Source organism: Sminthopsis crassicaudata, chromosome 1 (assembly GCF_048593235.1).
Source record: "Sminthopsis crassicaudata isolate SCR6 chromosome 1, ASM4859323v1, whole genome shotgun sequence".
Lineage (NCBI taxonomy): Eukaryota > Metazoa > Chordata > Mammalia > Dasyuromorphia > Dasyuridae > Sminthopsis > Sminthopsis crassicaudata.
Window position 1 is genome coordinate 753,506,379 of NC_133617.1, and position 20,643 is coordinate 753,527,021.

General features: G+C 39.9%; 1 protein-coding gene across 7 annotated transcripts in view; it reads right to left on the reverse strand.

The window, feature by feature from the left end:
• Positions 1-20,643, reverse strand: part of SEPTIN7 (septin 7) — a 68,939-nt gene that overhangs the window by 24,931 nt on the left and 23,365 nt on the right. For 2 of the 7 annotated variants that reach the window (XM_074284536.1, XM_074284537.1), the window contains exons 2-3: positions 12,565-12,667; positions 4,521-4,627 (exon numbers count right to left, since the gene is read on the reverse strand). In XM_074284536.1, coding sequence (XP_074140637.1) covers positions 4,521-4,627; positions 12,565-12,574 — 117 coding nt within the window. In that variant the 5' untranslated portion in view covers positions 12,575-12,667. Of the gene's footprint in view, positions 1-4,520; positions 4,681-12,539; positions 12,668-13,096; positions 13,393-13,955; positions 14,129-19,503; positions 19,596-20,643 lie in introns of those variants that run through there. The other 5 variants (XM_074284534.1, XM_074284539.1, XM_074284533.1 and 2 more) reach the window with 5 other exon arrangements.

Below are 20,643 nucleotides of genomic sequence, written 5' to 3' on the forward strand. Positions count from 1 at the left end.
GCCAAAATGTTTGTGGCAGCCCTTTTTGTTGTAACTAGAAACTGGAAGTTGAATGGATGTCCATCAGTTGGAGAATGGTTGGGTAAATTGTGGTATGTGAAGGTTAGGGAATGTTATTGCTCTGTAAGAAATGACCAGCAGGAGGAATACAGAGAGGCCTGGAGAGACTTACATCAACTGATGCTGAGTGAAATGAATAGAACCAGAAGATCGCTGTACACTTCAATACTGTATGAGGATGTATTCTGATGGAAGTGGAAATCTTCAACATAAAGAAGATCCAACTCACCTCCAGTTGATCAATGATGGACAGAAATAACTATACCCAGAGAAGGAACACTGGGAAGTGAATGTAAATTGTTAGCACTACTGTCTATCTACCCAGGTTACTTATACCTTCGGAATCTAATACTTAATGTGCAACAAGAAAACTGGATTTACACACATATATTGTATCTAGGTTATATTGTAACACATGTAAAATGTATGGGATTGCCTGTCATCCGGGGGAGGGAGTGGGGGGAGGGGGGATAATTTGGAAAAATGAATACAAAGGATAATATTATAAAAAAAATTATTCATGCATATATACTATGGGGAAAAAAATTCTAAATAAATAAATTAAAAAAAAAAAAAAAAAAGCCCACCTCTGAGGGAGTGCCCACTCTTCTAGAGGTGTATTAAGTATGGATCTGCTTCATTTTTGGTTTACAAAAGAAAACCAAATGGTCATTTTATTATCTACTAATCTTAATTAATAAAATCATTAATTTACCCAGAAAAAATTAAAACAAACAAGCAAACAAACAAAAAAACCTATTTTCACCAGGAACACTAAAAGAAAGTTTATTCTTTCTATAAAATGTGACTCTGGTCAAAGCCCACTTCTGTTGGCATCAAAGCACATGAAAATTAAGACAACTCTGAGATACCACTACATATCTGTCATGTGGCTATTCCCAGAACTGTAGCCAAGCAACACACTATGATGCTCTTATGAGATTCAACTGTGCAAACAATCCTTTAGACTTACTGATAGAATCAGCCTGATGTGAAAACTGGGGGTCAGCATGTAGAATTCTTCAAGTAGTCTATTCACACAGTTTCTTTTTATTTATAGTTTACAGAATTGTGTTGTCCATACATGGTCAAATACAAACGACATGCAACATCTGGAGGAGATCCAGAAAACCCAATTGTGAACTGAGGTCATTCACAGAGTCCAACAGTATCCCCTCATCCAGCTTGACAAGCATTCTCATGGGATTCATGGAAAACAAATTGGTTCAAGTGCAGGAATTTCAAACTTTTAAGAAATCTCTTCCAAATGGCTATTTTCCCATGCACTTTACTGCAGGGGGTCATGTTAGAATACTTTCTGACACTCCCTGGAGTCCTCCAAGACTAAATGCAAATTTAATCCTTTAGCAAAGAACAAAGAATATTCAGCATCTTAACTTTTCTGAAAAATAAATAATGTGATCGAAGCTCCTTTAAGGTACTTGTATCATAATTCTGGTCTCCTGGACTAGATTCTTCATATACCTCAGAAGCTGATTAAAAGATTCATGTTTAAAAATCTTGCCCCAATAATATAGTTGAACTTAAAACCAAAAATACCATTCTACATAATCTGCAAATTACCAATATAGCATCAACAATAACAGCTAACAAGGACTTATGAAGTGCCAGGTACTGTGCCAAATGTCACAAAAATTATCTCATTTGTTCTTCACAACCACCCTGGAAGATAGAGGTACTATCACCTCCATTGTACAGATGAAGAAGCCGAGACAAACTTGTCTAGAATCACAGAATCCTGAGTTTGGGCCTGGCTCTCACATCATTCCAACTGCCTCAGAATCCCTAGGTAAGATGCTTAGCTTTCAAACCAACCTTTCCTATCTGCAGAAACTGTTCCCAGGTCATATCAAGGCAGTCCTTGCAGATCATAGCAAACCATTAACCTTCATGTACTTTACAAGAAAGGAATACACACTTTCAAGAGCAACTAAACAAGAAAAGGTTCCATTTGCAACATTTACTATTTCTTCACCCCATCTACTCTAGAAATCTGGAAATCTGCATATAATGGCAGTGATTAACTAAGTGGAGGGGGCCAAAAAGGATCTCTAGCCACTAGTCAAGTCACAGGGAAGAAAGAGGGAGATGGGGGGAGACCAAGAAACATCCTCTGCAAGCTCAGAGTCATTCTACATTTTAGAAATCACTAAACTCACCAAAAAGAGGATGGAAGTTTTGGCTTAATAACCAAGGTAAAAAGGGCGCTGCAACCGGTCTTAGAAGTATGAACAATTTGTGAATTGTGAAGTATCATTTATGAATAATAAAAGAGAAAGTGCTAACCTCAACTTCTGGTTACTGAAACAATAAGTTCCCTATGTGCTGCTCTATATAAAAGATGAGGCAACCAATATTGGGACACACAAAATGTTGTTCTCAGCTGAGCTTTTTTGGCTTAATGTCTCTCTAAGCAATTTTCCCCATTAAGAAGGTTTTTTTTCTCCAAGGGCTTTGATTCTGCTTGCTCTACCCAGCTCCAGAAAAAAAGGACCAAGACCAATAAGTGGAAGATGGCAAAGAAGCAAAACATGAGCTTCATTTAAAGGAAAACTTCCCCTAAATTAGCGTTACTGAAATGTGCCTTCTAGCAAAGCTAGGTGACAACTGCACAGAGTTTTCATTCAAATACGGACTGGACAGTGCTATTACTGGGTTTGCATCCCAAGGAAATCTTAGAAGAGGGAAAAGCACCCACATGCAAAAATGTTTGTAGCAGTTCTTTTTGTAGTGGCAAAGAATTAGAAAATGAGTAGATGTCCATCATTTGAGGAATCCTGAATAAGTTGTGATGTGTGAAGATAATGGAATTATTATTCTATAAAAAATGATGAACAAGCTGAGTTTAGAAAGGCTACTGAGTGAAACAAACAGAACCAGGAAAACATTGTACACAACAACAATAGCAACAATGTATAGTAACAATAATAACTATGAATGATTTGGTTCTTCTCAGAGTTTCAGTGATCCAAAGCAATCCCAACAGATTTTGGACAGAAAATGCCCAGAAAACCCAGGAAAAATACTAAGGAGACTATGTAAATCAATACATGATATGTTCACTTCTTCTTCTTTTTTTAAATGTCTCTCATGGTTTTTCCCTTTTGCTGGTTTTTCTCTCCCAATGATTCATAAAGTAATGTGTACTAAAAATAAAAAAATTTACCAGAAAAAAAATTAAATATGGACTAGACACTAGGAGGCTTCTGAGTCCCTTCTGGGTCTGTGTGTTTCTACAATCTTGGGGAAGGGGAAATCTCAAGATTTGGAAAGGACAAAGGAAAGATGGGGAAAAGGTATTTTACAATCTCATTGAGAATACAAATAGGACTTCCATTTGTGTCTACACAGAAGAATGCAATCCATATCCCATGCCACACAATCACTTTTCATCACAATAACAAAGACAATGTTGGCAGAATACATGTGAATCATTTAAGATCTCAAACTCTTAATTCTGATGAGGTTAACACTTTTCACCATATCAAAGACAGCTTTACTTTCATTTGTGTGCCCCCACAAAAAACCTGCCAGCAAACAGAGAATCTGCCACCGTGTGCCTCTGTGTGTTCCCAAATTCAAAAACACTAAAAGAGATCACTGGGGGCTGTTACAATTCCATGACAATACCTTTCCCAAGAATATGAAACCCAGGTAACCTTTCTCAGAAGGCACTTCTAAGTGAATACAAGGGAAAAAAATCATAGGATCACACAAAGGAAACAACTTATACTGAACTATGTATCTAATATTAAAAAACAAATCCAAGTTCACGGGTTTCAATCTAAGAATCTCTGCTATAGATGAACAAAGACAATTCCCTCCATGGTCAATGTTTTAATGATATACAGGGCATTTGCTGGATCACTAATAAAGCTGGTTCTGGCCCAAGATCAATTAGAGCTATTCAGAATGAATCGGTGTCATTATGACATGAAGGTCATATCTTTGGCTAAGGCACAAGAGGGCTCAGAATTATTGACTAAAGGAGTCTAAAAGGGGGAGTGAATACCAGAGCTGGGGTTGGGACGATTATAGAACCCCAAGTGAGCATGAAAGCTGGAAACCCTGCCTCCTAAAAGCTCTCTTCAAAATGACTTTCCAATTTTGTTCCTGACACTTCACTACAAAATGCAAGTTTTTACTGCATTCTCTAGATGGAATTATGACTAACCTATTGTTTAAGATCAAGGGCACTGATTGGAAAGGAAATCGGCTCCAGAAGTCACCAGGTACGCAATCATTTGGTTAAATATCAGTTAACAAACTAACCCCATTTGACCGAGGGAGCACTCAGAATAGCTACATAAGAGTATAATCCTTGAACATCAGAAATAAAACATTTCTCTGTGGCATCAGTTTCTAGCTTTCTAGAAGTTGGGCTATTTGCAAGCAAATTAAATCAAAAGTAAAATAATTCAAACTACAAATGTACATACCTGTACAGTCTTTTTAATTCTATGTGAGGGACCTGGATACTCTGAAGAATACAAGTCTGTTAGGAATAATGAGTTGATTAATGTTGACTTCCCCAATCCAGACTCTCCTACAAGAAAACAAAAAGCATTAGTCACTTTACTATCACACACAAACATGTCTCTAATGTGGCCATACAATGAGATTCTTTCCTACGCCCCACATCTAAGGGCAGGTACATAAAGGCCCACTAAGCTCTAGCACATGTACCTAGCTAGGCCTTCCAATTGGAAACATGACAAAGATCTGAAGTGAGGAAGTGACTCCCAATTATCAGAATAGACCCTGGCACATAGCTAACGCCGGGCCCAATTTCTCCCTCACAGGAATAGCCTGTCCTTTATGTCCATAATGTGCCACTTTATCATTTTTGTGTCTTTGGTCAAGTGGGGCACCCCACCCTTGCAATGTTTCAGATGCAATTCTCTCCCAAATGTGGCTTTTTATGATCCTTAAGTTTCTACAAAGGACAGGTTAGCTACTCCTTTTTACTTCCACACAATTCCTTCTGGAGATGGCATTTATTCACTTGTTTGGATAAATATAAAGGGGTTGCAGAAGGTGCTAAATATTTCAGATTTAAGAAGATCAATAAACTTGTCTATTAGATTGAGGTGATTCAGGCCAATTTTAATAGACTTGTGATGGAGAGATCAATTTGTATGAGAGAGAGACTGTAGGAACTTTAAATGTGGATTTTCATCTTGTTTGTTTGCTTGTTATTTTTTTCCCCTTTTTGATCTGCTTTTTCTTGTACAGAATGATAAATGTGGAAATATGTTTAGAAGAATTGTACAAGTTTAACCTATATTGGATTACTTGCTGTAGGGGAAGGGGAAAGAAAGGGAAGAGGAAAATATGGAACAAGGTTTTGCAAGGGTGAATGCTGAAAAGTATCTTTGCATGGATTTTGAAAAATGAAAAGCTATTCTTCAAAAAGAAATAAATAACTGAGTTTATCTGTTGGGACTCTAACTGTGAGCTCCTATGTCCCACAATGGACTTACTGCTGGTAATTTTGACATTCTTGTTATAAACAAGAGCAAAAGATCCAGGTCCAGGAAGGTTGGCTGCCAGGGAATACTTGCTGCAAAAGCAAGAAAGGAGTCAATCTTATTGTACAGCCAAAAATAACAACTATTTCACAGGACAACTGGTCTTCTTATATTGCAGCATCTATAACAAGCACTTGATGCAAAAAAAGGAGAGAGGGGAAAAGGGAAGTGTGGGAGTGCCAAGTCCTGAGGATGTAAATTCAAATTAGTTAAGTCCCTACCCTCAAAAAGGTTCTGTTCTTCGGGAGGGAGATGAGAGCTTTCAAAATGTGCTGAAATGCTGATGGTCAGGGAGTTGTGATCCTACCAAAAAACCAGAAGAGTTCCCAAAGTCCCTAAGTCATCACATGTCTGACAAATATCAAGTTTGGAAAGATGTTGCCAGAATCAAACTCATTTGCGAGCTGTCCCAAGATGGAAAGCGACAGAAGCAGTGGACAGGAAATCAGAAGTCGAAATAAACAAATAAACTTTCATCCAAAAGGCAGAGAAAAGGAAATTAAGGGGAATTCAAGAAAGATATTCCTAGAAGGAAGACAGAAATAGGAAAAGCAGTTGGACATCAGTATGCAGGAAATCTGTGTGAGAGCCCACAAAAAAAGCATGTTATAGATTTCAAGCCAAAAGGGACCCCAGGAGCCAGGGAGTTTAGCTCCTATATTTAAAGAGAGAAACCAAGAGATGCCATGATTTCCCTCAGATCAGGCCGCCAACGACTAGCTAGTTGAAGGGCCAAGCCCAGGCTATCTATCTGTCATTTAGCTTCAAATCCAATCTCAAGGTACCTGAGGAACTAGCTGGTCTTCCCCCACACCTATCCAGCTGCTACTTCCCAGCCTCCTTATCTAGGTCAAATCTACTAACTGTGGATATCCCCCAAGGCTCTGTACTGGACATCTAGCTCCATGTCTGCAAGACAAATTCAATTATCTCAACAGCTTTATGGCAGTTTATATTGTGCCTACTAAGTGCTAAGCACTGTTGCTAAATGATTACACACACACACACACACACACACACACACACACACACACACACACACACACTCACTCTCTCTCTCTCTCTCTCTCTCTCTCTCTCTCTCGCTCTCTCTCTCTCTCGCTCTCTCTCTTTCTCTCTCTCTCTATTTACCTTCATTTTACAGATGAGCAAACTGAGGAAATAGATGTGAAGTGACTTACTTGTCCAGAGCATCACAGATAAGAAGTATCTGAGGCTGGATTTGTCTAATGTTCTACTCCACTGAACCACCAGGCTGCCTCATTATAATTAGTCTGGAAATTTATTTTTTACCCTTATCTTCTGATAGTTGAGTGATTATTAAAGCTCACCAAAACTTTCTGTGCCTCAATTTTCACACCTATAGGGAATTTAGGAGGCTAGATTACAGAACATCCAAGGTCCCCTCAGCCTTTGTTCCTTATGGACAAGGCCAAGCCTTGCTTTTGCCCTTCAAAGTTTATTTTTGTAATCCTAAGGCTCTATCTTTGATTCTGAAGAATCTACTCCAAGGACAGCCCACCCTTAACTTGGCCCAATGGATCCACATTTCCCCCACATGCATCGATCGCAGAACTCACTGACCCAACCTTGAACAACTATTCCCTTCGGCAACACCCCTGACAAGTACCTGGACCCCACCTAACCCCAGAGCTTCAAGAGCTTGCAGGTTCATCTCCCTGACTCTGGTATCCTGGCCCTCCTCCATTCAGTCACCAAACCAATCTTCCTTCCAAACCAACAGCAGCCTGAGCATTCAACCAACTTCAAGGACTCCTTATTTCCAAGATCAAACAGAAAATCTTCTGCTCAGTATCCAATGCCCTTCACAAGCTCTTCAGACACCCCTTCATGCAGTGTGTGATGTGAAACAGCAGCTTCCTGGCTGTTCTTCAAACACAATAGTGTTGCCAGACTCTCTGCCCATGATGTTCAAAGCTAACCAATGACAATTTATATGTTTCCCCCAATGGAAGAGAAGCCCGAGGAGGACAGGAGATTGTTTCAGGTGTGTCTTGGTATCCACAACAGATTGTACCTGCAAAAACTTTTGATGGGACCCAAATTGTGCTGAGATTCAGGGGGTGCTCAGTGTTTTCAGACCAAAGCTACCTAGGAGACTAAGGCCACTGAAACGGCCACTGAAAGATTTAAAGGGACGACTTCTCAGGTTACTGCCAACAGTCTGAAGCAGCAACAACTACTGCCCAAGATCAACTTGGAATCTTTATGGGACTCACCTATATGTGAACACCTGATGAGGAAACAGAAACTTCTCCAAACAATAGTGTACAATGAGGTACCTTCTTTACCATCCCAAGTGTCTGAAAGGTGGCAATTTCCAGATCCCCACCAGGTTCCTTGTAGGTTTACAAGCACATAACTTCATTTGGTGGTAAAAGGCTCTTTTCAAGCAAGATGCCTCCCATTCACATACCACAATCATTCAAGAGTCCTCAAAACCCCTACAGCAAAAAGCTCCTGTCCTCAGCCCAGCTATCAATGTCCAAGCAGACCTAATTCTAGATGAGACACACGCTCCACACCAAATGGGACGGAAGAAGTCCAGGACACAGTCCACATTAAAGGACATTCCCTGAGGATGTGGTTCCCCCCAAATACTCCTACTGGACAATGCTACTGTTCCAATTGCATGAAATCCCCAAATCCTGGAAAAGATCTTCCCAAAGATGGCCCTACAAGTCTCTCCTGCAAGGACAACAACCTGGAGTTGGATGAAAACTGACAGCTGAGTAGATAGAAAACACAGAGAGACCCGTTGGGCCCATAATTAAACATCAAAATGAGTACCACAAGGGGACACTGGAGAGGTCCATGCTGGCCAATTAAAAAGAGAGGTGAAAGGTTGCCTCGGGAAATAAATGGAGGCCAAAGATGGGCTTATCAGGAGCCATGACTTGAAGGGACCCTTTCTCTTCAGTGATTATAGAGGAGGACACAGACATGAGTCACACTGATGGCCAGGCCAGGGGATGCTGAAATCTTTATCCCTAGAGGGACATTCAGAGAGGTGAAGCACAAATTCCATCTGAGGTATGACAGTGTTTGGCATACAACATGTGCTCAATAAATGCTCTTTATCTGAAAAGTCCATTTCGAAGTCATCTGGTTCTGGGGTAGATGGTAGCCCAGTAGACCAAGCACCGGGCCCAGATTCAGGAAGATCAGAGTTCAAACCCAGCACACTGGGATGTGGACAGATCTTCACCTTTGTCTGCCTCAAATTCCACAATCGTAAAATGCGACTGTTGTGGGCATCAAATGAGGTCATGTTTGTAAAGGAATTAACATAGTGCCTGGCACGTGCTAGCTCTCCCCCTCCTCTCCAGCCCCTTAGTATGGCTCCCCTGAGCCCTTCCCAGGTCAATGCTCTCTCCTTTTCCAATTCATCCTTCAAACCAGCCAATGAACACTGATGAAGTCTCCTATGTGCCAGGCCCTGTGCTAAGTTCTGGGGATACCAAAAGTGGCCAAATATATTACCAGAACTCAGGGAGACAACCAGAAGTCTAGAGAAAGGACACAGAATGAAGAGGAAGAATGCTCCAGAGTTAAAGGGGGGGGGGGGTTGAAAAAAGCTTCCTAAAGAGGAGATTGCAGCTAGAACTTGAAAGGAAGCTGGGCAGGCATATATATATATTGGGGGGGGGGGGGGGGGAGAGGGAGGAAGCATTCCAAGCAGGGGGCCAGCCCTGGATGCGCATGCCACCCAGAGCAGCGAGGCTCACTGGCCAGGCAGTACCTAGAATATGCTCAAGTCCCCCAGCCTTCAGTTTGTTGAAGAAATTACCTCCCAAGGTCTCACCTGGCTCTTATAGCTTTCTGTGTGCCATTCATCCTGTCAGAGCTAGGAATCCTATTTGGATCTATCTCCCAATAAAAATGGCCTCCAGGAGGGCATGAACAGCCTCTGCTAAGCTCTGTATCTCTCCCAGCACTGGGCCAAATACTCCACATACAATAGAAGTTTGTTGAATGAGCGATCTAGACCCAGCTCAAATTTAATCGCATCCACAATGATTGTTCCCTACTTAAATAAGTCAGAAAAATCTATGCCCAAAAAATCCATTTATTTCTATCTTTGGATTTCAATTCTCTTTTCACATATTTGCTTCCTCTCATTATATTTTATATGTTAATCTTGTATCTAGAAACAACTCCCTAAATGTGGATTCATCCTACAGGGCGGGTGCTTGGGGAAGCCTCAGCAATGGCCAGATGCTAGTCAGCAATTGTTGGTGATTAATGCAAACCAGTCTAAGCATGGGCGCCCTTCCTTATCAGGCCTAGGGAATCCAACATCCACTGCTGAGCACCTATAGAGACAAAGGCCTGAAGGACACTGGGGATGGTGATGACATGTACTGGCTCCAGTCACTCTGGGACTCCAAACAGGATTTTTTAGCAAAGACCCTGACTATTTCCTTCTCCAGAAGGAAATTTTACAGAGAAGAAAACTGAGGCAAACATGGTGGATTTGCCTAAGGTCACTTACAGGGAGTTAAGCATTTATGGGTCAGCTCTCTAACCACTGTGCAACAAAATATACGAAGAAATCAGGAAAGGCTGCAGTAAGAACCTTAGCCAGAAGCTGAGCCCTCTGGATAGACAAGTTAAAGAGAAAGAAGGACAGAGGGTATTCATTTGAGGTACAGAAGCCCAGCCCAGGGGTTAGAGAGAAACCTCAAGTTCTGAGGGGTGGGGGGCCATTTGCCTCTAAGAAAGAACCCACAAAGTTCAAAAGTAGAGGAGCAGCCTAGGATGGGGGAGAGAAACTAAAGCCCAGCTGCCCTGGGCTCCACAGCCCAACTGACCCTAAAGCAAGAGCCGTTCTACAAACTACAATCCCACCTTCTGGACCAAGGGAGCTAGCCCGCAGATCCCCGAGATACAGTGGGGCCTGAGTCACAAAAAGCACGTCCACCTCGGACCAACTGGCCTTATCAAACAGCTAACTTCTCTAAATGTGTCAGCAGGGGGCACCACTAAAAGCAGGAATACCAGAGTTCAAATCCAGTCTTAGAAGTCGGTGACCTTGGGCAAATCCCTTGGCTTCTGAGCCTCAGTTTCCTCAAATGTTACATGGGGGTAAAATCTCAGAGAGCTGCTGGGAAGATTCAACAAGATGCTATTTCCTGGCACAAAGTAAGTAAGTGCTAAATAAGTCTGTTCCCTTCCCTTCCCTGAATCACATTCAAACTAAGTGAACCCAACTTCCCAACAACCATTTAAATGATTTTCTTAAAGTTCTCATGTCCGGAACAAATAATGACAAATGTTGGAGGGGATGTGGGAAAACTGGGACACTAATACATTGCTGGTGGAGTTGTGAAAGAATCCAGCCATTCTGGAGAGCAATCTGGAATTATGCCCAAAAAGTTATCAAACTGTGCATACCCTTTGACCCAGCAGCGCTACTACTGGGATTATATCCCAAAGAAATACTAAAGAGCGGAAAGAGACATATATGTGCCAAAATGTTTGTGGCAGCTCTTTTTGTTGTAGCTAGAAACTGGAGGATGAATGGATGTCCATCAGTTGGAGAATGGTTGGGTAAATTGTGGTATATGAAGGTTATGGAATATTATTGCTCGGTAAGAAATGACCAACAGGAGGAATATAGAGAGGCCTGGAGAGACTTAAATCAACTGATGCTGAGTGAAATGAGCAGAACCAGAAGATCACTGTACACTTCAACAACAATGCTGTATGAGGATGTATTCTGATGGAAGTGGAAATCTTCAACATAAAGAAGATCCAACTCACTTCCAGTTGATCAATGATGGACAGAGGTAGCTGCACCCAGAGAAGAAACACTGGGAGGGGAATGAAAATTGTTAGCACTAATATCTGTCTGCCCAGGTTGCATGTACCTTCGGATTCTAATGTTTATTGTGCAACAAGAAAGTGATATTCGCACACATGTATTGTACCTAGACTATATTGTAACACATGTAAAATGTATGGTATTGCCTGTCGTCGGGGGGAGGGAATAGAGGGAGGGGGGGTAAATTGGAAAAATGAATACAAGGGATAATATTATAAAATATATATATATATATATAAAAAAAAAAAAAAAAAAAAAAAGTTCTCATGTCCAACCCAATCTCATTTGACTAGATGGCCTATAGGAAGGCCTATCAGGAGCCATGGGCAGGCGGGATGTCAACGGCCCTGCTCTGTTTTGTTCTGAATCTGCTGAAGGTCAATGGGGACAATCACTGAGGGTATGGGAAGCTCCACACCATGTTCATTGTCAATAACATGCATTCTGATCTTTAAATGCTGGACACCATTAGAAAACATTCCCAGTAAAGGGGACTTGATCTTTTCTGGACTTGGATTTATTCCTTCCCAAATCCACTCCTGAGAAGATCATGAAGAAAGGGAAGAGCAGTCTGAAATCCCTCCCTCCTCCTTGACTCCACAGCTGCCTCTGCCAGGCCAGACTGCCTCCCCCTTCTTACTCTGCAGGGGACATCAACCGAGAGTCAAGGCTGTCAATGAAGACTAGTGGGCTGCCCTGCCCCCAGCAGAGATTAAAGGGATCCCATGGGTTGGGCACATACAGTGACAGCCCCTGTTCCTATCAGTCCAGGGGTAGGCCCAAATGGATCTGGGGCAGCCCTCTATGGTGGCACATCTGAGGAGATCACCTCCTCAGTGCCTCAGGAACATAACAGTAATTTCTTGCAACATCTATTTCCCTTTTTATCCTCACTCTTCTCCCCAAAACTCACTGAAGAATTTCTCAGCTGGAATATTTTCCTTTTAAGCATCAGAGGGAATATTGTGGAAGGGATTTTTATATTATATTTAAGCCTAAATGAACAGCTAGAAGAATAGAGAATGGAAGGAGAAAAAAGGCATTTATTGAGCACCACCTATGTGCTAAGCAAAGTTTACTTTTAAATGATCAAAAAAGTCTTACCTACTACCATAAGCGTGAATTCAAACCCTCTCTTCACAGATTTTCTGTATACTTGATTTGGGAGATTCGCAAATCCCACATAGCCTTCAAGGTTCTTCTGTTGCTGTTTGTTTTTTAAAGAAAAGGGAACAAAATTAGTCATTAAAAAATTCTAATACTAGAAAGTTCTAATTCCCCTCCTCAAAGCTATTTTTGAAAATTATACAAATCATTATTCACAGAAAATCATACCAGCTTTTCATATCATTAAAAAAAAAGCACTTATTAAAATAGCATCAACAAGCATAATGAATTGAGTTTCAGAGTTCATTTGAAAAGTTACAGCATGGGGGGAGTGGGGGAGGAAAGAAGAGTAACAACACAATTAAAGAAACCTATCTCAGACCAATGACTTCACCTGACAAGCCCCAAAGGTTAGTAACAATAAGATTTTGACTTTAAGAAAGCAAGCTGCTAGAATTTTTCACAAAATCATTTAAATCTATTTAGAATTATTTTTCTGTTCCTTTAATTATACAATCATTTGGCTCACTCCCCACAGAGTACTTTTCTTGAAACTGAGCCTAGTCCGAAAGGGAAATCAAAGCACTGAATTCTTAACAATTGTTCTCCATAATTTTGTGCAGGTTTTTACAGTCAATGTCATGTTAGCAGCCCTGGCAAGCAGCTATGCTGGATAATGACTTCAGGCTGATGTTTCAGAAGATTCTGCTGCCGTCATCTTCAGGGAAATCAAATTTAACCAAGCTGCAAAGCCAATTTTATCTCAACTTGTTAAAAATCTTCAATCATCTCAAGTGGATGCTTCAAAGTGGAATTTGAATGCTCCTATGGGGTTATAAAAATAAATGTGATCTTTCACTTAGCCATCTGCAAAAAATTTTCATCCTGGAGGCTTAATATGACATCATATTGGTTAGCTTCTAGTCTTAATGACTATATCTCATCCAATTTATTGGCATACTTCTATAGTGATGAGAAAACTATATTTTCATTCTAAAAGTTCATGGCAAAGGAGCCCTTAAAAATTCCTTGCTCTTAATTCTACCCAGGATCAACATTTGTGAAAATTCTAACTTGAAACCCATTATCACCTTGCTTTTGTTGCTGGAAAAGTCCTTTGCAAAATTTACTAAGAAGCTATATGTATAATATGTCAAATCTGGATTATTCTCCTGTTGGGGGCTGTTGAATAGTCTTTCATAATTCTGTTTGAAAATCAAAAAATCAACTATTACACTGCATGCCCATTATGTACAGAGCATGAAAATGCATTTTAAATTTTTCCTCAGCTCAATTTTCAAACAATTTTACATTTTAATTTATGACAACTTAGGGGAGGAGAAAATCCATTGTTTACATGACTAAAAAAAGTCACAAAGGATACTCACAGCTACTTTGTAAAGAATATTTTCCCCATCATTCCAGTGTTCCAAATATCAGTGGTGGAGTTCCCCAAAGGCATGGTAAAATGAAGCATTCCAAGAATGGTATGTTGCAATGTCGGGCCAAAAAGTGTGATCCAAAGGAACAAAGCAAAAAAGGAGGAAAAAAATGAAAGTTACTTACATGTAATGAACAAATCAAATTCAAAGTTATTTAGAACTGCAAAACAAACCATAATTTTGTCAAAGATAGCATCTCAATACTTCACCAAAGTAAAAAAACACTAATTCTCATTCTTCAAACTCTGGTACAAAAAAATGTAAACATATTTTACAGGGGACCACAAACTCTTTTTAAATGACGAGTATTACCCTTCTTTTCCCTGCTCTCTTTGCTGAAGGAAGTAGGGGAATCAAAAGGCATAAGACGTTACAATATACACTTTAAGCTCATGGAATATACAAGGAGTAGTTAAAGACAATCCATTCTGGGACAAATAAAGAATCCTAGCACATTATTTTATAATTACTGGATTAGATGACACAGAATCAGATAAATCCAGAAACTGAGGCTAAATCCATTAATGGAAATAAAGATAATGAGAAATAGAAAAGTAAAAACTTGAAGGCAGTTTATGAGATATAAAATTGAAAATATTAACAGAATAAGAAAATAAGAAAAAGAAAAGGCAGTTTCAAGTATAAAATAGTTAACAAAGTAAGAAAATAAACTCAACTTTGGGCAAATCACTGATGAAAGGTTTCTATTTAACATAAATATGCAATAATAAAAAAAACAGGGAGCTACAACTTTAGGTGGGCAATACATCTCCCTTTGGATTAATCTTGTATTATTCTCAATATGGGGTTAAGAAAGGCACTTGGCACTTTCACTGACAGGAAAATTAATTCCCTTGACCAACTGGCACATTCTCTACAAGGAGAGGTTAAGAGGAATGGGTGGGCCAGGATCACATGGCCTGTATGGGTGGAGGCAGAATGCAAACCCATGCCCTTGGCTACAGGACAAGTCCTCTTTTACACTATACACTATTATGAGAAGCCAAAATTTAATATTATGTTTTATTATGGAGTAGTTAGATTCAAATCCAGCCTCAGACTTAATTAGCTGTGTGACCCTGGGCAAGTCGATTTAAATCTTGTTTGCCTCCATTCCTTCCTCATCTGTAAATGAACTGGAGAATGTCCTAGGCTGACCTTTCTGCTGACCTCCAGGCTCACATATCCATTTCCCTATTGAACATCTCAAATTTTTTTGGTCACATCCCATAGAAATCTTAACTTCAACATTTCCAAGATTTAAATTCATGATTCCTCTCCTTTCCCCTCCTCTCATCATCAAAACTTCTCTCATCTCCCAAAATTCTCTATTACTATCAGGACAACTACAATCATCCTCCCAGGCACTCAGGCTCAGAATCTAAGGGCCCTCTCACATGCCACCATCCCTTGAATACACTCTCTTCTCAGACATTGCCATCATGCTCACGCAAATCATCACCTCCCACATGGACAACTGATACAGCCTGCTGATTGGTCTCATCCCCCTTCCACTAGAGCACATTCTCCCCATTCAATCAGTTCTAGTGGTTTATCACCTCCATGATTAAATAGAAAAGCTTGTTTAGCATCCAAATTCTTCATGACCTACACACACATACAGATCCTTTTCCAGTCTTCTTATATCTTGTTCACCCTCCAGGAGTGCTCTGCTTTTCCTTGTATTCAACCCTCTGGGCATTTCACTGGCTGCCATTTCTCAAATCTGAAATTTCTCCCTCTTCAGCTTTAATTCCTAGAATCTTCCCAACTAGAGTTAAAATCTCACTTCCTATAAGAAGCTGCTTCCATTAAAGGGGAGTTCCTTCCTTTTGTTTTTCTCCAATTTATCATACTAACAGGTATACATGTATAATTCTGAATGTAGCACATATGTTATCCCTCCAATGAGGTCCTTGAATGCAGGATGTATGTCAGCTGCCTTTCTTTGTATCCCCAGGGCACATAGTAGGCCCTTGATAAATGTATGTGATTGACTGAACTGAATTCTTGTTAATGAACTCCCTCCAATATTTATTCAATCAAAATTCCATCTCATATATATGTAATACAACCCCATGGTTACTGACATGACCATGGGAAAAAAAGCACTTACATAAATCTAATGAATGGTGACTCAAGAGCAGTCTTTTCAAAGTTAATAAACCTTTTTGATGGTAAAGGAATAGTTCCTTTAGAAGTAAAGGCAACTACTATCCATTAAAATGAAAGAATATCCAAGAATAATGTAGCTAAATATCAGTGACCCACAAAGATATGCAGAAACATAGTGCCATATAGTATGTGTGTCCATTATATACTGTTATCACAGGTAAGGAGAAAAACTTCCACCATCCTGAAAACTCTCCAAGACACTATCATCCCTCACTTTTACCATTATTGTCTCCAAAAACCTCCTACCACCAAAGGCACAGGAAAAGGACTTTAGACAACAAGCATTTATTAAGCACCTACTAACTCATGAGCATTTTGCCAAGCACTTGGGGATACAAACAGGAAAAACAGTTCCTGCCCTTGAGATGCTTACAATCTCTTTGGGGAAGACAGAAAAGAAGTTCAAAAGGGCAGAGGGTACTTCAGAGGGGAAAAAATAAACAATAACCTACTAGTAAGAATATGTGGTACTGAAGTACTTTTTGTCATTTGGTAAAGAGATGCAGAAGTCTTTTTGATAGCAAATATTCTGACCCTACTCTGTGTTCACGATACTGCAAAAGGTAGGAGACCACACGAACGTGTTCATTGTCACATTCTTAGTTTTAGATTCTTTTCAATCTTGAAACTTGCTAGCATCCAGGTCAGCCTGGAAGCATTTTGGTAAGGAGAATTTTTTCCATTGCACTTCCCAGAAAACTCATTTAATCTTCCCATAACCAAGTGAAGAGGGTGCTATGATTTTTGCCTTGCAAATGAGGAAAGAGGCAGAAAGCAAGGGACCAGGCCAGGGTAACAAGTGCTTAAGGTAACTAAATGTTTGAAACTGAAAAGGAACTCCAGATTCTTGTGGACTCCTGCTCCCACATTAGTGTTCACTGACCAACAACAGGCCAAGTCCCAGTTGGTCATTTTTTTGGTCAGAGTAAACATAAATAACAATTGTTTGACTAGAAACCCAGAAGGTGTTTCCCTCCCAGGTTGATTTATTTTTTTATTTTTTATTTTTTGGACAAGGTAAAAGAGACCATTTTCTGCCTTATTTCTTATTTAGCCTTAATCATTGAATGGGGTTGCCCAGTTGGAAAAAAAAAAACAAAAAACTTAGCTTAAAAAGGCCAAGGTCTCTCACTGAATTCCAGGCCATCTCCAGTCATCCTGATATCTCTATCTCGCCTCTGGGCCCAGATGGCTCCAGGAGAAAGTGAGGCTGGTGATTTTGCACAGCCCTCCCTCACTTAAATCCAATTCAGTTGCATGTCATGGCATCACCTCCCTGAAGTCTTGATCCTCTTCGACAACGAAGGGCAAACAACAACCTCTGTTGTGAGTAGGAGCTGCTTTCCACTGGGATCCCAACTGGAACTGGCCAGTTGGGCAACACAGCTCCTTTCTTTTCTTTTCTTCTTTCCCTTCCGTTCCCTCTGTCCACATAGGGTATCATACCCTTACCTGCCGGTATTCTGCCCAAAGGAATGTAAATTTTGATCTCTGAAACCTTACAAGATATCTTTAGGGTTTATAGGCTTAGGAACAGGCCTTAAACTCAAATCACTCAGGCTCTAACCCATCCACCAACAATAGGTCTCAGGCCAAGCCCCACTTGATCACTGTTTTGGCCAGAAACCCTAAAGGTCTTCCCCTCACAGAATATATATATATATATATATATATATATATATATATATATATATATATATATATATATATATATATATATATATATATATATATATATATATATATTTGGGGGGGGGGAGAGAGGTTTAATTAAAAGTAGGCCATTCTCTAGCTCATTTCTCACCTAGCTTTAATCCTTTATCATCTGGGTGTTGCCTCAATTAAAGATCTTTGCTTAAAAAGGCCAAGGTCACCCATAGCATCCAAGGCCACCCCCAGTTGTCCTGATCTATATTTTGCCAATGGACCCAGAGGGCTCTGGAAGACTAAGTGAGGCTGATGACCTTGCCCAAGGGTCCTCCCTTACTTAAATCCAATTTATTTAGGCCTCCCTGATATCCTGGTCCTCTCTTCCATAACAAGAAAACGTATAGAGTAATGGCCAGGGAGGGATGGACAGACGGACACACACACACACACACACACACACACACACACACACACACACTCACTCTCTCTCTCTCTCTCTCTCTCTCTCTCTCTCTCTCTCTCTCTCTCTCTCTCTCTCTCTCTCTCTCTCTCTCTCTCTCTCTTCCCCCAAATTCTAAATTAATTATTTTCTATTTATCTTGTATATGGATGGGTTCTTTGGTGTCTCCCCCACTAGACTTTGAGGGAAGGTATTGTTTTTTGCCTCTCTCTGTATGCCTAGCATTTAACAAAGTGCCTGGTACACAGTAGGCATTTAATAAATGTTTATTGATTGATCTGTCCTAATATTTGCTCAGCTAAATTTGAGAGGTTGGCCCAGAGGATCTGGAAGGCTCATCTGTTATGCTACCATGGACAAAAACCTCACAGCGAAAGGAATGAAGGTCATTTAAAAATTCTACAATAGTATTCAATCTTTTTATGTATGTGTAATTATACATATACATGTATGTGTGCATGCATGTGTGTATAAAACTAAAGGCATATAACTAAACTAAGCAATAACAGCCTTCCAAATCTAGAGCAACCAGCAATTGAGACATCAGAAAAATACTCCAAATGTTAAGAAATCTTACCCTATTGTATCTACTTAATGCAGAAAACATGACAAAGATGTATGACACATTTTTGTGGTTTATTATAAACACTGAAAATAGTAATAATTTGTTCAAAACAGCAGTCAAAAAGCACAGAATTTTTTTTCAAGATGATCAGGATATAAAATTGGATGAATAAGACTATTTCACCACCCACAAGTTATATGTCTTAATATGTATGAAAAATAAGGGAGGAGTTATAAAGGATTTTTTTAAAAATGAAAACAGAATTGTACTTCAGGCACTGGAGCCTGAATACGTTTTGGTCAACAACAACAACAAAACCCGGCTCTCTCATGTGAGTGTAGGACACAAATACGTTAAAAAAAAAAAAAAAAAAAAAAAAAAAATTAAGACAGTCAATTTCTGACACCAACAAGCTGAAACTTCACAGCCCATGAAAGCCCATCATTCACTACCATGTAATTTTGACAGGTGTCCCCTCCCATAGAAGACAAATATTTTGGAATTTGTGGGTGAGATCAATCAATAAACATTTATTAGGCACCTAATCCAGGCTGCTAATTCTCAGCCCTAGTTCCCCTTCCCCAAAGTGTACTGCTGGCCAGTCGGGTCAATGTTTTCCTGAATCTACCCACAAATACACTCACCTCAATTGTGATCTTTGAATTAATTTCCCTATTCAAACTGAATTGCATGAAGCAGTTCGGAATCTTAAGTCTCGACCTCTGCCCCACCCCCCAACTCACAGAAGATGACCTCACTTCCTACTTTATTGAAAAGACCAAACCAAGATGACATCACAAACAAGACTAAAGCCAGCCATCTCGTCCAAACCAGTCAGTCCCTATAAACCAGAGGACTACAGGATGGGGCTAGAAAGAACCTCAGAGACCATCCAGTCCAAATCTTTTAAGAGTTGACAGATGAGAAATTCAGTGACTTGCCCGGGGTGACCCAGGTTACAGTAAGTAGAGCCTGACTTTGAAGCTGTCCTGATTCCAAATGCCATGGATATAGAAATGAAGGTTACTTTGTCCAGGACAGAGCTGCCTGGCCTTTCTATGGATTCCCAGCATCCAACTAATAAATGCTAGTTAAAGCTTGGCTCAAAGAAGAAACCTGACAAGATCTCCCCCTAACTCATGTGCACAGATAAGTAGGGATTGGGAGAGGTGTCCTCCCATAGATATGGATCACATAATAGTATGTCAGATTTTTTCAATGTATTGATTAGTTCTGCTGAATTTTTTTCTTATTCTTTACTTTTTCTAAAAAAAAAAAAAAAAATCTGTTCTAGGGGAAGGCTCCATAAGGAGGGAAATTTAGGTGATGTTAATCAGCAAATATTAAGTAAAAATAAGATATTAACAAAACTCTATTAAAATGCTTGCTGATTGACATAGCAACATAATCTCCCTTCTTTCACATATGCTAGTCCAACTGTATGTGACCAACAATTCCTAATACTTAAAGAACTCCAATGAATGGGAACCCACTAGCTTCTCTCCAAAGTAGTACATTTTAATTTTAGAAAAATGTTTAGAAAAGTTCCCAATTTTAAGCAAGTTTTCCCATACTTCAGTCCTATCTCCCCAAAGCTTATTCCCTCTTCACCATACTAGTGCTTCAGATATTTGTCTCAATATTTGTCTCCTCTCTTCTATTTCCCCCCCGCTAAACATTTCTGCTTTCTTCACCCAATCCCCTTAAGGTCATTTCTCTCTCCATCCTCTCTCTCGTTCATATCCCAGCCAAAACATAGCATCCAACAATGACTATGATATCCT